Source organism: Bubalus bubalis, chromosome 6 (genome assembly GCF_019923935.1).
Source record: "Bubalus bubalis isolate 160015118507 breed Murrah chromosome 6, NDDB_SH_1, whole genome shotgun sequence".
Classification (NCBI taxonomy): domain Eukaryota; kingdom Metazoa; phylum Chordata; class Mammalia; order Artiodactyla; family Bovidae; genus Bubalus; species Bubalus bubalis.
In genome coordinates this window covers 105,375,930-105,391,876 of record NC_059162.1, presented here as the reverse complement: position 1 = coordinate 105,391,876, position 15,947 = coordinate 105,375,930, and the positions used below count along the sequence as shown (strand labels likewise).

Below are 15,947 nucleotides of genomic sequence, written 5' to 3'. Positions count from 1 at the left end.
ATACTGGACCTGAAAAATATTTTGTCTTATTCAGAAGGTTGCTGCTCTTCCTTGTAAAGACAAGGCTTCTCAGGTTATTGCTGCCGGTTTTCTTCTTGATGATGAGCTGTTTAATGAGTTATGTGATACGAGTTGAGTACTGTGTAGAAGTGCTTTTTTTGTCAATCGGGTCACCTGCCTTTGGGCGCCTGCCACATTATTGGAATTGGTGGAACTAGGCCAGCAAGGGTTTTTCAGTGGAGTGTGAGTATGCTTGCTTTTAGGTGGTTATTTTCCTGCAGAAGCTATGGATAAGGACCTCTCATTGAGTAAAGTTACCAGTGGTAAAAATTGCATAGGTTTCATTGTTTTTCTCTCCTTTTCCAAAAATTAGTTTCCTCATAGTGGGTACTACTATAATTCACGCATGTGATTGAAGTGTAATTTGGTATTGTAAAAAGCATATCTCTTCCCAGAGTACCAGTTCTTCCCAGCCAGCCCCTTTCACCTTAAGAGGTACACCTATGTGTTTTTGAAGCCTCATGTTTAATAATTACAATATTTCACTACTGTATTTGACTCTTCCATTTTCCAAACTTTCTCCTTTCCTACCCCACTCTTCTGGATCCTGTATTTCCCCCACAGGCTTTGTGGATGCTGGTCCATTGATGGCTGAACTGCAGGTTTCTTCCCAGTGGAAAACCCCAGAGATGAGCCAAATCTGCCTTCAGCTGTGGCCACCCATCAGCGTAAGGTCACCCTGGTGGTCGTCTTCAGTTTGTGCATCACGCCCCTGCACTCCCATGCTCCCTCTTGTGTGGCTGGAACTTGTCCCAGGGTCCCACCTCTGCAGCCTGTTGCTGGGATTTTGTTGTTGCTGCTCGTTTTCAAATAATGTTAAGTAGCTTTCTGACCATTTTTGCTGACCGTAGCCCTCTTTTCCCCATTTGTATATTTCCTATGGGTATTCTGGTTTGCTTTTTAAATAGCTGTTGGATATGGTTTATTTAGAAAGTACTGGATTTCATAAGTCCACTTGGAAAATGCTTTGTTTATCCTTACTTAATTTCAAGTCAAAGCTTTCAAAAAGAACTGTCTTAATCAGAAACAATGAGAACCGGATCCCTCAGGCTTCATGTCATTTCTCCTCACCCAAGGAACAAACATGTAACCTTTTCCATTTTATGATGTATTGAAAATAATAGATCAAATACAGGAGGAGGAGAGACCTAGTCTCAGCTGCAGCTGATAAGCCTGTCCCCACATAGAGATGTGCGGAAATAGAGCACCTTTTCTTTCCCTTTATTGCAAACAGCCACCCTGTCTTTCATGGCGGTTGCTGGTGGTGGGAAGTCCGTAAATACCCCCGCGCCTCTGTCACAGAGCTTACATCTTGAGATGTGGGTTTACATGTTAATCCTACAGTGTTATTTCCTGAATGCACACACAGTGAATTTTAACTTCTTCCTCTTTTCTTATCTTAATGGAAGTCCCCTCTGTGTGTGTGTGTGTTTGTGTGTATAAATTTAGAAATGAGTTCTCTAGTGTTTCAAGTCTTGAGTTAAAAATTGTCCTAATATTATTTAGATGGTTTTTGTTCTAGTGCCTTCAAAAAATAATCACCTACAGAATTTTCCATCCTGTGCTGTTGATGGAGGGGACATTGGTGTCTTTTCATGTTGACACTTTACCACTTGGGTTATAACTGACCCAAGGCCTCTGATGAGAAAGAGGAAGGAAACTCCCTATTCTTATCATGATGCTTGTGTTCAAAATAGCTGGAAACAATGGACTTAATGGAGACCATTTGAAGTGTGACAGCCAATTTGAAAAAGAAAGAATGAAAAGACTCAGCCTCTTCTGCTGTGTCGAAAAGCGATTTTATTGGGAGAATAGCTGTAAGGGACTGGAAACTTGGTCTCTCACAAGGTAGATGTCAGGAGATGAGTTAGAGGAACCATTTCAGACTGAGGGGAATTTTGAGGTCTTTCTGGTAGCGTGAGTGTTGTGTGAACATTCCTAGCTCTCCTGTGAGAGAAAGGAAGCATCATTAAATACAGCATTGGAATCAGGAAGATTCTAGCTCAGCTCCCCTGAGCCTTCTGACTTGGTTTTGAGCCTTGTCTGTGAATAGGCATCTGACACAAGTGACTCAAATTAAGGATCGATAGGAACAGATTCCCGGGACAGTTGTGCTTAATAGCTAAACATCATTAAATGCTATTTCTCTAAAAAAGAAAAACTATCTTTTTCTCATTATGAAAGTTATTCATATTTGTGATGGAAATCATTGGAAAGTATGAAAAAGTATAGTAATGTAGAAGATATTTCATATAATCATTATCACCCATTTTTACTTAAGCTTATACTACTGTAATATAGTTTTATATCATTGTTGTTTTGCTTAATATTTATCATAAGCATTTTTCCTGACATTAAAAATGTTTAAATGCCTTTATTGTACTCCATTGTTTGAATATATCATTACTCAATTCTTGCCCAGTTGTTGGACATTTGGGTCTTAAATTTTCAGGGTTATAAAATTTTTTATAACGAGACAATTTGAATTTTGGTGTTGCTGTTAGACTGATGGGTTATTTATGCGTTCAGAGTTGAGTAGTGATGTGTGCCTTCTAATTTTAAGGAGTTGTCAGGGGGTTCTCCGGTTGAGCCCCTGTAGAGACGGCCTTGCTGTGGGGGCTGTCGCTTTGAACTGCCTCATTGTAGTGGACATTTGGGACGGGAGCAGAGAGCTGGGGAGAATCCAGGCTTAACCATAAGGAACAGATTTACAGGACATGATCGTAGCAAGATGGGCCAAGATATATTTTTATATCTGACGTGCACGTTGCACATTATGTACTTGATACATGGAACTGTTCTGTCAGGCCCTTGATCAGCATCTTACGTTGTTCATACAGGCCTCCTTCACTTAAACTCAGTCCCCTGGGAAGAAGGATTAGAAGCCCTGCCATGGTGGAAGGGATAACAGCCACTGGTTTTTGCTTTTGTTTTACAAGGCTTTCTTTAGACCGTGGGTTCCATAAGGACAGGGACCGTGTTCCATGTTTCCCTGATACCTGATGCTCAGCATCTGCTGCATAGCGTCTGTGCTTCTGTAACCATTTTTTTTGGAGTATAATCTGCAACATTGTGTTAGTTTCAGATCTACCGCAAAATGATTGAGGACACTCACACATACGTGTGTGTGTATACACATTCTTTTTCATTCTTTTCCATTATAGGGTATTAAAAGATATTAAATATAGTTCCCTGTGCTATACAGTAGGTCCTTGTTGTTTACTATCTTATCTATAGTAGTGTGTATATCTTAATTCCAGACTCCTAATTTATCTTCCTACCCACAAAATTTTTGGTTTTAGGTTGAATTACTTTGCATTTGTCCCCAGTATCATCTTTTTCTCCTCTCTTTCCAGTCCGCACTCTTGACTGGGTTGGGTGTGGAATGATGTTTGCCGAATGGGGTAGAGTGTGTTCTGTGGGCATCGTGAACACTCTCCTAGTCATGCATGTTCAGGTCATACTCTTTTTCCTGTTTTATTTTTTGAAAGTCACCTTTATCCTCTCAACTCAGATATTTGAAGCTCTGTGACATTGCAGGAAGCCCAGCAGGTGAATTTCCTGGTGGCTTTGTGACCATTGCTTTTGTGTGCCATTTCTTCTGTGTGCTCCTGGCATCTGTGCCACATTGGAAGCTGGAGCCAGTCACAAAGCTAGTACCCTGTCCTTCCCATAGGAGGTTTTAGTGTGACACATCACTGGGCTGGGGGACGTAGCAGGGGGTGTGAAACAGTAGCCCTTTAGCCTTTTTTGTGGGATGGGAGTAAATATTTAGACACTGTTCTTAGGTGCTGTAGAAATTAATCATAACCTTGCAGCGCTTTTAGAAGCTGTCTTTGTCCCTGCTGGAACAGGTTTGTCTAATTCCAAGAACCTTGCTTTGGCTCTTTTGAAGCTGTGCTTTTCCTTGAGACCTGCCCTGGGTTCCCCTGCATAAAGTTCCCTTTGCAGGAGCTTTCTATCCACACAGCTGGCATCTTGCCCCACCCTCTTCTGACCTGTACCCCATTATACCCAATTCTGAAACACCTGGCTTGTGAAAGCTTGTAGTGAATGTCTTCCTCTGGAAGGGCAGATCTCCACCTTTGCTCCGCTCCCTTAAGCCAGGGCTGTTTCGATGACTAACATTCTGTGCGTCACTGAACTAACTGGCTGTACTTTGATCCGGGGATTCATATCTGTTCTGCTGTTTGTTTAGGAATGGAAGTTCTCTAGCTTTTGCATGCGGTTGTGATGCGATTAAACTGGCACTGGTTTTCCATCTGCTGGGAAAGCTGCACACCGGTGTGGAAGGGAGAAGTTCACGTGTCTGTGGTCTCGTGCACGAGCTCATCTGCTGACTCGGAAGGTTTTGTGTAAAGCCTCTCTCTGCCTGTGTGAAAAGCATGAGCTTCCCTTCAAACAACTGAAAAATGAGTTCTGCTTGGCCGCTTGCTCTTCACTGTCCTCCATCTCTGGGCTTCCTCTGAGGAGGAGGACTGTGGGTGAGAAGGGGTGGAAGATGAACCTTCACACACAAGCTCAGGCATTGGGCTTTCTAGGAGCAGAGAGTAAAAAGTATGTGGTAAGAGAAAAGAGCACTTGAAGATCAGGACATCGATACAGTGACTATTGTTGAGCATCTTCTGTGTATGACACGTTTCAGGTGGAGAAAGATGATTCTAATTCCAGTGCAGCTGGTGATTTCTCTATGAACTTGGGTAAAGGACTTGACCTCTCTGGGTCTTAGATTCTCCAGCCGTGCTTGGACTAGATAATCCTTAAAGTTCTTTCCAGCTTTGGAATTCTGTATCTCAGTGTTTATCTCCTTGTTTTGGAACAAGAGAGGCAGATTTTCCACAGGATTGGTATATTCTTATATCTCACATGCTCCAAACTAAATGGCTTAAAATAAAGATGGCTTCTCTAGGGCAGGACTTCTCAACCTGAGCACTCTTCATGTTTGGATACTTTGTTGAGAGGTTGTCCTGTGTAGGAGCTTAGGCAGAACCCCTGGCCTCACCTGTTAGATTCCAGTCCCATTCCTGCCAGTTGTCACAACTAAAAATGTCTCCAGACACCGACATTGCCACTTGGGGGGAAGTTACTTCATGTGAGAAGTACTGCTGTAGAGGAAGAAGAGTGGGAATGGAGGATGAAGAGCTGTCTCATTGGTCAAGAGCTCTATCACCCCTCTTTGGTAGCTTATTCTAAAGGTATGCCTCCCTAAATGGGCAGGCTCACTTTGCATCTTCAGTATTTTTTTCAGGATATGAATAGATACTGGTTGTTGCAAAGAGGAAGTTAAAGCTTTAGCTGGAAGTAACCTAAAGAACTAAATGTCCCCAGAGGGTGAAGACAATAACTTCTGGTGAATCAAGTTAACGTCCGTTTCCTGAAGTGAGGTCATGAGCGATAGGAAATTAGTTTAATTATAATGTCAAGTTTTGAAATATCAGGTCCACCTGGCCTTGAAATAATTGCCCAGCTGTCAGCTCAGTGATCCATCTCTATATGCCTCCTCCCCCCAGCCTGATGAAAGCTATTGAGCTAGTGACTGAAATGTGCTAGCTTTCTTACAAGATCTGGGCTTTATCCTTATTACTTTTGCTACAAAATGTTGGTTTTATTTTATTCTTTTAAAATATTTTAAGTTTTTTAACCATTTTTTTGAGGTACAGTTTACAACATTCTGTAGTTTTAGATCTACAGCAAAGTGATTCAGTTATACTTGTGTATATATATATGTGTGTGTGTGTGTGTGTGATTCTTTTCCATTATAGATCATTAAAGATACTGAATATAGTTCCTTGTGCTATACAGTAGGTTTTTGTTGTTTATCTTACGTATAGTAGTGTGTATTTGTTAATCCTGGGGCTTTCCAGGTGGCTCAGTAATAAAGAATTTGCCTGTTAAGCAGGAGATGCAGGTTCAATCCTTGTGTCAGGAAGATCCCCTGGAGAAGGAAATGGCAATCCACTACAGTGTTCTTGCCTAGGAAATCCCCTGGACAGAGGAGCCTGGCAGGCTACTGTCCGTGGGGTCACACAAGAGTCAGACACAGCTGAGCGGCTGAGCATGCACTTTGTCTTTGTCCCCAGTGTCATCTTTTTCTCATCTCTTTTCAATCCACATTCTTGACTAGGTTGGGTGCAGAATGGTGCTGTTTGCTGGTTGGGGTAGAGTATGCTCTGTGAGTATCTTTGCTGGGATGTTCTGGGATCCCAGATCCATGACACTTGAGCCTGTGTCAGTCTCTGTCCCTCAGTCCTGGCAGGCTCTCTGTTCCATTCCAGCTGAGCCTCTGTGGGAGTAATTGGCCACATGGAGCCTTCAAGCCAAACAATTGTTTGTACTCAGATAGTCTCACTGTTTAGCTCCTAATGAAATAATCTCCTTCCTGCCCCCAATGAAAGCAGCTCTTTTTTATCTCCTCCCTCCCCTTTTCAGAGAAGCCTCGCCTCAGCTACCACTCTTCTAGCTTATTCATAAATGCTTTAAGCAGGGTCTTTGTGTAGAGGAAATTAGCTAGAGCCAAAATATCCTGGCTAACCGGGATACAAGGAACATTAAGGACACCCTTCTTCCTAATTTTCTGTGTAGGATATTTAAATCACCTTTGTGTGGTTCAATAATAAGGGATTCAAACCTCAGGTCCACATAGGAGAAATACTCATACTAGGTTTTTAAAAAGTATGCCGACTTAGGCAGTTGTTACCTAAAGGAGATGACAAAATAAAAACATATAAAACCCAGCAACAGAAAAACTGTAGATGAGTGTCATAGGGGTACTGAGAGAGTCAGAATAGGAAGGAAAAAAGGCTTGCTGGAGAAAGTGGATGGAGCAAGGTTTTCACAAAATGATGTTTTGCAAGTAATAGCTCACATAGAGTTGTTTGTGAGCTATATTAAGTTCATCTAGAAAGTGTAAGTAATCCAGTTTTCCTTACTTGTCAAAACTGAGAACCTCCAAAACGTAAATCCAGGAAAGAGAATCCACAGGTAGAGATGGAAAGGTGTCCAGGTGACCCCAGCGTGTCCTGCTTCTCTTTCCGTTGTCGTATGCTTCTCCTGGATTATTAATGCTCTCAGCACACTACTGCCTCTGCTCTAAAGCTCTGGTTCGTACATAGATACAGATCATTTCCTTTGATTCTTTGCTCTTAGCCCTGTTAGCACCATTCAGAACTCTGAGTACAAAGAGGGAGCGAAAAGAGAACTTACCATAAAATATATGAAACTGAAAAACAGTCACTGTTTGAAAGTTTAATTGCTGATCCTGCCTCGACTTGTTCCCAGTCCATGTTCAGCTTCATAATCCTGAAGTTGCTTGCCTTAGTTTATAAACCAGTGTAGATTCTTAATTACCTTGCTTGATTTTTTTTTCCTCAACATCAGGCCCACCTCCATGGGAAAGGTGCTATTTAAGGACCCACCACCAGGAATTTTCTCTCTGGAGAGCTTGACCCAGAGGATAAAGCCAAACTAGCCTTCTTGTGCTGCTGCTGCTCACTTAAGGCTCTTTTACTCATTTCTTAGCGGATAGAGAAATCCAGGCCTCTTCCTAAGGCATAGTCAGAGACCTGATCCTCCAGGCAGATCTCAAGATTCTCCCAGAAAGAGAGGGTCTTCCCACTTGGAGGCCCAGCACTGTGTACCCACAACTTTCCTACTGGCTTCTCGTGGGAGCATTTATTTAAAATGAACTATGAACATACTGTTTTTGTTTTTTTTAAGAAGGTAAAACTTTTTATTTTGTTGGCATAAAATTTTAAAACATTTAAACAGCAAAGCATATGCTAAACAAAATAACAGAGGTTAAAGAGAAATTTAAAAATCAAGAAACAAAAAAAAGTTGCAAAATGAGTTCTCCTAATCTATGCATTTATGGCTAAACCAATAACAATAGTATTGTTTTTAGCTGGGGATGTTGTTTTGTTTTTACATTCTTTTAAAAACCAATCAATTTTGGGGGATAAATATTGTTACTTTTATAGATCTTTAATAACAGCTTATTGCACTTCTTGTATTGTTTCAAATGCCTCCGCCCGGTCATATCAAGCTTCAATTAATGAATTAAGTGATAGAGGGTCTTTTATTGCAGCCAAAGTACAACAGTTATACTATCTAATTCTAGAGAGTCTAATAAAGTAGGACTACTATGTTCTTAAGCATTATATTGGGCTTCCCAAGTGGCTTAGTCGTTAAGAATCTGCTTGCCAGTGCAGGGGACGCTGATTTGATCCCTGGGTGGAGATGATCCTTTGGAGAAGGAAATAGCAACCCATTCCAGTATTCTTGCCTGGGAAATCCTGTGGACAGAGGAGCCTGGCAGAGTATAGTCCATAGGGTCACCAAGAGTCACACACGACTTAGCAACTAACAACAGGCATTATATTAAATCCTATCTTAGAAATTATAATAAGGGCAAATGTAGCATCAATTGAATAACAGCCATTAAGTAAAAAGAGAGAAAACAAGGTGACTTTTGAAGAGAGGAAGCATAGACAGATGTCCTGCTGTGGTTTTGAGTATTGAGGACGTGGCTGCTGTGGGATTAAAGCCAGACGTGACCCTGGGTCCCTCAGCCCTCGGGCTTTAACTCCTCCTTCCCTGGGAACCTGATGCAAGAGAGGGCTGCCCTGACCTCTCTGGCCTCTGCTTGCTGATTAGCAAGGCAGAGGAGTCCTGGGTCGGGGTTGGGGGTGGGGGTTGGGGGGAAGCTAGGGTTTAAATTCTGCTTTGGCCAATTTGTGTCTCCACTTCTTTTCTTAGCTCATTGAGCTTTCTCTCAGTCAATGGAGATGCCAGCCAACTTTGTTGAGGATTTTTTCTCATGGGACATGATCCATCTTTGATAGAAGAAAGTGTTTCTTTCCAATTCTCTCTCGAGGTCTTTGGCCAGCTTTCTGTGGAGTTGCACTTCTGGTGTACACTGCTGATGTTTTTGTGCACTTTAGGAAGTTTCTTCTTTTTAAGTTCTGTGGTTTTTAAAAAATTTTTTTGAAAATTTGTTTGTTTATTTTTGGCTGTGCTGGGTCTTCATTGCTGCGTGTGGGCTAGTTGCAGCAAGCAGGGGCTACTCTTTAGTTGTGGTGCATGGGCTTCTCACTGCGGTGGCTTCTCTTATTTTGGAGCACAGGCTCTAGAGTACTGGCCTCAGAAGTTGTGGTACACAGGGTTAGTTGGCTCCCTGGCATGTGGGATCTTTGCAGACCAGGGATCGAACCCGTGTCCCCGGCTGGCATTGGCAGGCTGATTCTTAACCGCTGGACCACCAGGAAAGTCCAGTTTCTTCTTTATTTCTAAGCAGTAAATTCCCTGCTTGATTACCTTTGAGCAAAATTTCATTATATATTCTTGATGTGGTTCAGTCAGCATTTCAAGTTTCAGCAGAAGCTTTTGAATTTCACTTTCAAGTTATGAATATTCAAATTGTAAAGAGGCTTGTTCAGTTTGGAAATTTCTTCATTTGACTTGTAAGCTCTTTTTCATTTGATTGTCTTCACACAATTTCAAAAATGTTCCTTGCTTTTCTCCTTCAAACCTTTTTAAGGAAATATTTAAGTAACAGCATGAGTTTCTTTGAATTGACTTCTGACTCATAGTCTAGGTGGTCTCCATTTTCTGATCCATTTCTTTTCTTTTTTTTTTTAAACTTTTTATTTTATACTGGGGTATAGCCAATGAACAATGTTGGGATAGTTTCAGGTGAACAGTGAAGGGACTCAGTCATTCATATACATGGATCCATTCTCTCCCAAACTCCCCTCCCTTTCAGGCTGCCACATGACATTGAGCAGAGTTCCATGTGCTGTAAGTAGGTCCTTGTTGGTTATCCATTTTAAATAGAGGATCCATTCTTTTTATGTAATTCCAAATTACTGTCATCCATAAAATCTCTAAAGAGAGCAGGGAAGTTTATCCTATTTGTCACAGATTTTTAGCTGGCTCTTTTTATCATTTACAATCTACTTCATCCATGTATTTGAGTTCTCAAGCATTTTTTCCCTTCTGTTCCCACACTCTTTGCCTCCGTCATGCAGTTTGTTGGGAAAGCAATCCTAGGTTTTTCTAGAATGAGTGTATTCAACCATACCATCCATTCTTTCCCTCTGAAGTTATGCATTCTTCTGAGATGCTTTTAGGGTGTTTTGGCACCAGTCACTAGGGTTTGGAGAGATTTTGATGTATCTTTGAGTGGCCATGTATGTCCTTGAAAGCAAGCCACCATTACTCCGTGTAATGAAAGTTTAGGGGGCTCACGTTTAGTTCTTTTTAGAGAAAATCTACTGTGTCCTCAAGTAAAGAGGTGGACCTGTTTAGATGTTTATTACGTTTTGCCATACTCTGTTTGTAATAGCAGAGGACCGGGCTCCAGTGGAGGGAAGCATCAGCTTGTGTGAGAGTCTCCATCCCGGCAGAAGATGTTTTGGCCAGCTCTTTCCCTCTCCTTAGAATGTATCAGCTCTCTCCTATGAAAACAGCCATAGCATCACATACCATCGCCTCCCAGGGGAAGCCCGGGAGGCCTGGGCTTTGTCTCAGGCTTTCAGAGAGCACCACCAGCAGTACTGCACAGCTGCTGCAGGGCTGGCTGGAAAGAGACTTCTGTGGCGGTTGGAGACCTTCTGGGCAGAATCAGGGACTTACCTTGTCCAGGAAGGAGTCCCACAGTCTGCCTCAAATCAGAAAAGTATCTGTGGGTGGGAGTTACCCTCTCAAATGTTTCTGTGTGCTGGAATCTGGCAACTGGCAGCTGCACACAGTTTTAGGGGAAGTGATGTCTCTGTTGGTGTATAGAAGAGAGAAAAGGAGTAATAAAAGTTGATTCTACAAAAGGCCCAAATCATGGAAGAAGTTAAGCCACATTTAGAAGTTTGGAGTTCAGTTAACAGTGGGGCTGTAAGTTACATGTCTTTGAATGGGGCAGTGACATCATTAGAAGGTACCTTTGCAGAATGTCCTTTTCAAAGCCAAACAAACAAACAACGAAGTTCAAACTTGGACCTGGTGCTTTCCCTTCTGAAGTATTCTGGGAAGTAGAGTTGAGTAATAATGGTACAGGTTGGTTGATTTGGGAGTTTGGAAGTTCTTTAGTACTAGAAATATCACCTGAGTATACGTTACCAGCCACTGATGGGGTAGCCAGAAAGGAAGAGTTAGAGCCTAAGCCACAGCAAATCCCTGCCGTCTAATAATAAAATAAGGCAAATAAGCTAAATTTGCTGAAAGTTAACTGCCCTTCCTTTGGTCTTTTCAGAGTAGTTTAATGAATTTTAGAGATACAGTTACTACCTTTTAGGCCATAGCTTTGTGGCTAGCTAAATAACATGAGACATGTACAAGCATGTTACTGGACTAGTTCTCATAAAGGACTGGTTTTCCTAGGCTTTAAAGAAGATAGATAGCCAGTGTGTAAAGAAGCTGAGAAAGTTGCTGCATCCAGCTGTAGACAGGTGCCTTGTTTTAGCTCTGGCCCTTTGACTATTTTATAGTTTTAGACTTATTCTTTTCTGTAGGCTCTTTTTCAGTTATATTTAACTTTCTGTATCACCACCCCGCCTCCAGAGCAAAGTCAAGGCTGTTGTTTTGTCTCTAAGCAAGCTCTGCTTAACAACAAGAGAAAGATGAAGAATGTCTCCTTCTTTTTTCCCACTAGTCCCCAGTCTGCTTCCCTGTTGACTTCCTAGTGTTGCAAGCTTTAATGTCTTTAGAGAAAGACCATTTTAAGTTAACTACTGAAATGGATTGAGATGTAGATTGACTGCTTATTTCACCAGTGGTTGCCCAGCAGTGAAGCAGGTGCTCTGCTTCACTCACCACCTTTTCCTGGTTGCCTGGTAGGAGGATAGTGTTGCTTTGCTTCCTTTCCACGGATGGCATAGCAGTTTGTTTGTGTTGTCTGTCCTATCGTTGACCTCCTGGATTAAGTTGGTTCAACTGGCTTGTATTTTGGTTGAGTGTAGAATAGCTGCTCTCTCGAATCTCCAAATCGCTATCTTTATCTTACATTTATTGTTATTTTATATAAATCTGGGAGGAGTATAAAAGCAGCACCAGGAGGTTAAAAATGGTAAGAAGGCAGGTTAATGGGACTCAGTATAAAGAAGACATCACTAATATTCAGTGCCATTCAGCAGTAAAATGGCCTTCCATTCTGGGAGGAACCAGATAGAAGGATCTCAGTAACTAATGAGAAGTTTAGACTCAGTGACTTTTTCTTCCCTTTTTTAAAAAATAAATTATTTATTTATTTGGCTGTTCTGGGTCATACTTGCAGCATGTGAGATCTAGTTCCCTAACCAGAAATCAAACCCCGCACCTATCCCCACCCCCGTTGGGAGCACAGAGTCTTAGCCACTGGACCACCAAGGAAGTCCCTAGACTCAATGACTTCTAATGTTCTTTGCATCTCTGATTTTCCCATTTTTCAATTCCTTGGTATAGTATTTTCCTTTATTCTCTAATCAGTCGCAGAAATCTTTCAGTTTGTTTTTTGTCTCAAACATTTAAAAAGCATAACTTCTTTTTTCAAAAATGTGAATGTGGACAGTGTCTCTTTTTGACAGAAGGAAACGACATTTTTGCAAGATGGACCAGGTGGAAAGGGACTGACTTCTCTTGCAGAGCAATCTGAGAGCAGAGGTTGATTGAGTAAGCTCTTATTTTGGCCTCATGGTTCCTTAAAATGTTTGTGCTTACAGAAGTTCAAAGTAACGGTTTATTCTTATTTTGGAATAGGGAACTAGGTGAATTCTCTTTTGGGTAGATGGAAATAGGCTGGTAAACATACCTCCTAGTAGCCCTATGTAATTTCTCCAAGATGCCACTGGTGTTTATGTGTATTCTTCTTTGTAGTAAATCAGGGGTTGAAGGGATATAATGAATGGAACTGAGATAACTAGCATTCAGTTCAGTTCAGTTCAGTTGCTCAATTGTGTCCGACTCTTTGCAACCCCATGAACCGCAGCACGCCAGGCCTCCCTGTCCATCACCAACTCCTGGAGTCCACCTAAACCCATGTCCATCGAGTCGGTGATGCCATCCAACCATCTCATCCTCTGTCATCCCCTTCTTCTCCTGCCCTCAATCTTTCCCAGCATCAGGGTCTTTTCAAATGAGTCAGCTCTTCATATCAGGTGGTTAAAGTATTGGAGTTTCAGCTTTAACATCAGTCTTTCCAATGAACACCCAGGACTGATCTCCTTTAGGATGGACTGGTTGGATCTCCTTGCAGTCCAAGGGACTCTCAAGAGTCTTCTCCAACACCACAGTTCAAAAGCATCAATTCTTTGGTGCTCAGCTTTCTTTATAGTCCAATTCTCACATCCATACATGACCACTGGAAAAACCATAGCCTTGATTAGACGGACCTTTGTTGACAAGTAATGTCTCTGCTTTTCAATATGCTGTCTAGGTTGATCATAACTTTCCTTCCAAGGAGTAAGTGTCTTTTAATTTCATGGCTGCAGTCACCATCTGCGGTGATTTTGGAGCCCAGAAAAATAAAGTCAGCCATTGTTTCCACTGTTTCCCCATCTATTTGCCATGGAGTGATGGGACCGGATGCCATGATTTTAGTTTTCTGAATGTTGAGCTTTAAGCCAACTTTTTCACTCTCCTCTTTCACTTTCATCAAGAGGCTCTTTAGTTCTTCACTTTCTGCCATAAGGGTGGTGTCATCTGCATATCTGAGGTTATTGATATTTCTCCTGGCAGTCTTGATTCCAGCTTGTGCTTCATCCAGCCCAGCGTTTCTAATGATGTCCTCTGCATATAAGTTAAATAAGCAGGGAGACAATATACAGCCTTGACGTACTCCTTGTCCTATTTGGAACCAGTCTGTTGTTCCATGTCCAGTTCTAACTGTTGCTTCCTGACCTGCATACAGGTTTCTCAAGAGGCAGGTCAGGTGGTCTGGTATTCCCATCTCTTGAAGAATTTTCCACAGTTTATTATGATTCACACAGTCAAAGGCTTTGGCATAGTCAATAAAGCAGAAATAGATGTTTTTCTGGAACTCTCTTGCTTTTTCGATGATCCAGCAGATGTTGGCAATTTGATCTCTGGTTCCTCTGCCTTTTTTAAAACCAGCTTGAACATCTGGAAGTTCATGGTTCACGTATTGCTGAAGCGTGGCTTGGAGAATTTTAAGCATTACTTTACTAGCGTGTGAGATGAGTGTAATTGTGGAGTATTTTGAGCATTCTTTGGCATTGCCTTTCTTTGGGATTGGAATTGTTCTTAAGACAAATATGGCCTCTTCTTTGCTTTGACTCCAATTTCATGTTGCAGTTAAGGACAGGCCAAGTCCAAGAGAAATTGAGCTCTATTTTTCAGACCAGAACATGTTAATGGAGCTTCTTCCTTATGTGTCTATCACATTTCAGTGTCAGTCATAGGTTTCATGAACTGAATTTGATCTCATATTTTTAGATTCATCAAGACATCTTTGTACATTAGCTCACATTACACTTTCAGAACCACTGAATTTCCAACAGGAAAGGATCAGCCAGTAGAACTATAGTAGCAGGAGGACCTTTATAGTTCATGGTTTACCCTACCCACTGCACAGGAATCATTTCTCTACCTCCCCGAGAGTTGATCATCCAGCCTTTTCTTGAACGCTTTCTCTTATTGGTATCCCACTATTTCCGGATATGCTGCATTTGCTTTCACACAACCTTAATTATGAGTTAGGAAATTCTTCCCCAGAGTGTGCCAAAATCAACTTCTACTTATTGGTACTGGTGCTGCCTTTGGAGCCCCTTCAAAGTAACCTAATCCCTTTCCTGTGTAATATCTTGGCCTTGCAGGTGTTTGAAAACTTCTCCCTTCATTTTGCAAAACAGGAAAAAATGGTGTGCTTTCTATCTTGCTAATTGGTGACTTCATTTACCAAAGGAAGTACGTTTTGCATGTAGTGCTTGCAAGCTCTGTGCTCGATGTTTGGGGTAAATGATGAAGAGATGAGGTCGTTGCCTTCCAGAGCTGATAGTCTATTTAGGGCAAGAGAGTCTTGTAAGCAACTAACTGTAATAAGATATTCAGTTTGGGAAGAGCAAAGCATGCAGCCATAACGAAGGTCAAGATTTATTCCTTTGATGGCCTCACAGAAAGAGGTGCCATTGGACTAGACTTTGGAGTTTGTCCAGCGGGGAATAGGGGAGAAAGCCATTCCAGGTAGGAACAAGGTGTAGTCAAAGAGAGGCATGCAGGAGTCATGACATATTCCAGAATGATGACTGCGCATCCTGCGTGAGGCACAGGCTCGTAAAGGGCTTTACTGCCATGCAAGGTGCTTCAGCGTCTCCTGCAGCCACCAAGGAGTCATGGATGGCTGTGTTATTTTGTTTTTAAAATACCTCTACTGTTTTTTCTCATTGCAAAAGTAATACAAGTTCCTTGCAAATAAGTCAGAGAATATATAAAACAATAGGAAAACAAACATTTCACAATCCCACTACCCAGAAGCATTAAGTAGCTTCTAGTATTCTACATATATTCTTGTAGGCATTTTCTTCTGTACATACATATGCCTTTATTCACATCCTTCAAAATGGTTTGATTTGTTCTGTGTATACTGTTTAAAATCACATTTTATCACTCCAGTGTTCTGTTCTTGCCTGGGAAATCTCATGGACAGAGTAGCCTGGCAGGCTATAGTCCGTGGCATCACGAAGAGTCGGACACAACTTAGCAACTGAACAGCGACACACAGTCGGGCAGATTGTGATTTGGGGAAATAGTTCTTAATGGAAATGTGGCATAAAATGGAAAGTGAAGTGACCTAGCCATATGAAATACAGGAGTTTGGTAAGAAATTAAAATTTGTGTATAGAATAATAGCTGCAAATATTCAAACAATAAAGTCCGTGGTTAAAGGAAAAAGAAAATCGGATTTT

At 41.6% G+C, this 15,947-nt stretch overlaps 1 protein-coding gene across 4 annotated transcripts in view; it reads left to right on the top strand.

The window, feature by feature from the left end:
* The window catches only part of SMAP2 (small ArfGAP2), a 47,734-nt gene that overhangs the window by 9,146 nt on the left and 22,641 nt on the right, over positions 1-15,947 (top strand). Inside the window, exon 1 of one of the 4 annotated variants that reach the window (XM_044945203.2) lies at positions 127-243. The exons of 2 other annotated variants lie outside the window; for them this stretch is intronic. Coding sequence is in view for 1 of the 2 variants with exons in the window: in XM_044945201.2 (XP_044801136.1) it covers positions 783-876 (94 nt within the window). In the remaining variant the exon portion in view is untranslated. Of the gene's footprint in view, positions 1-126; positions 244-748; positions 877-15,947 lie in introns of those variants that run through there. One more of the 4 variants, XM_044945201.2, reaches the window with a different exon arrangement.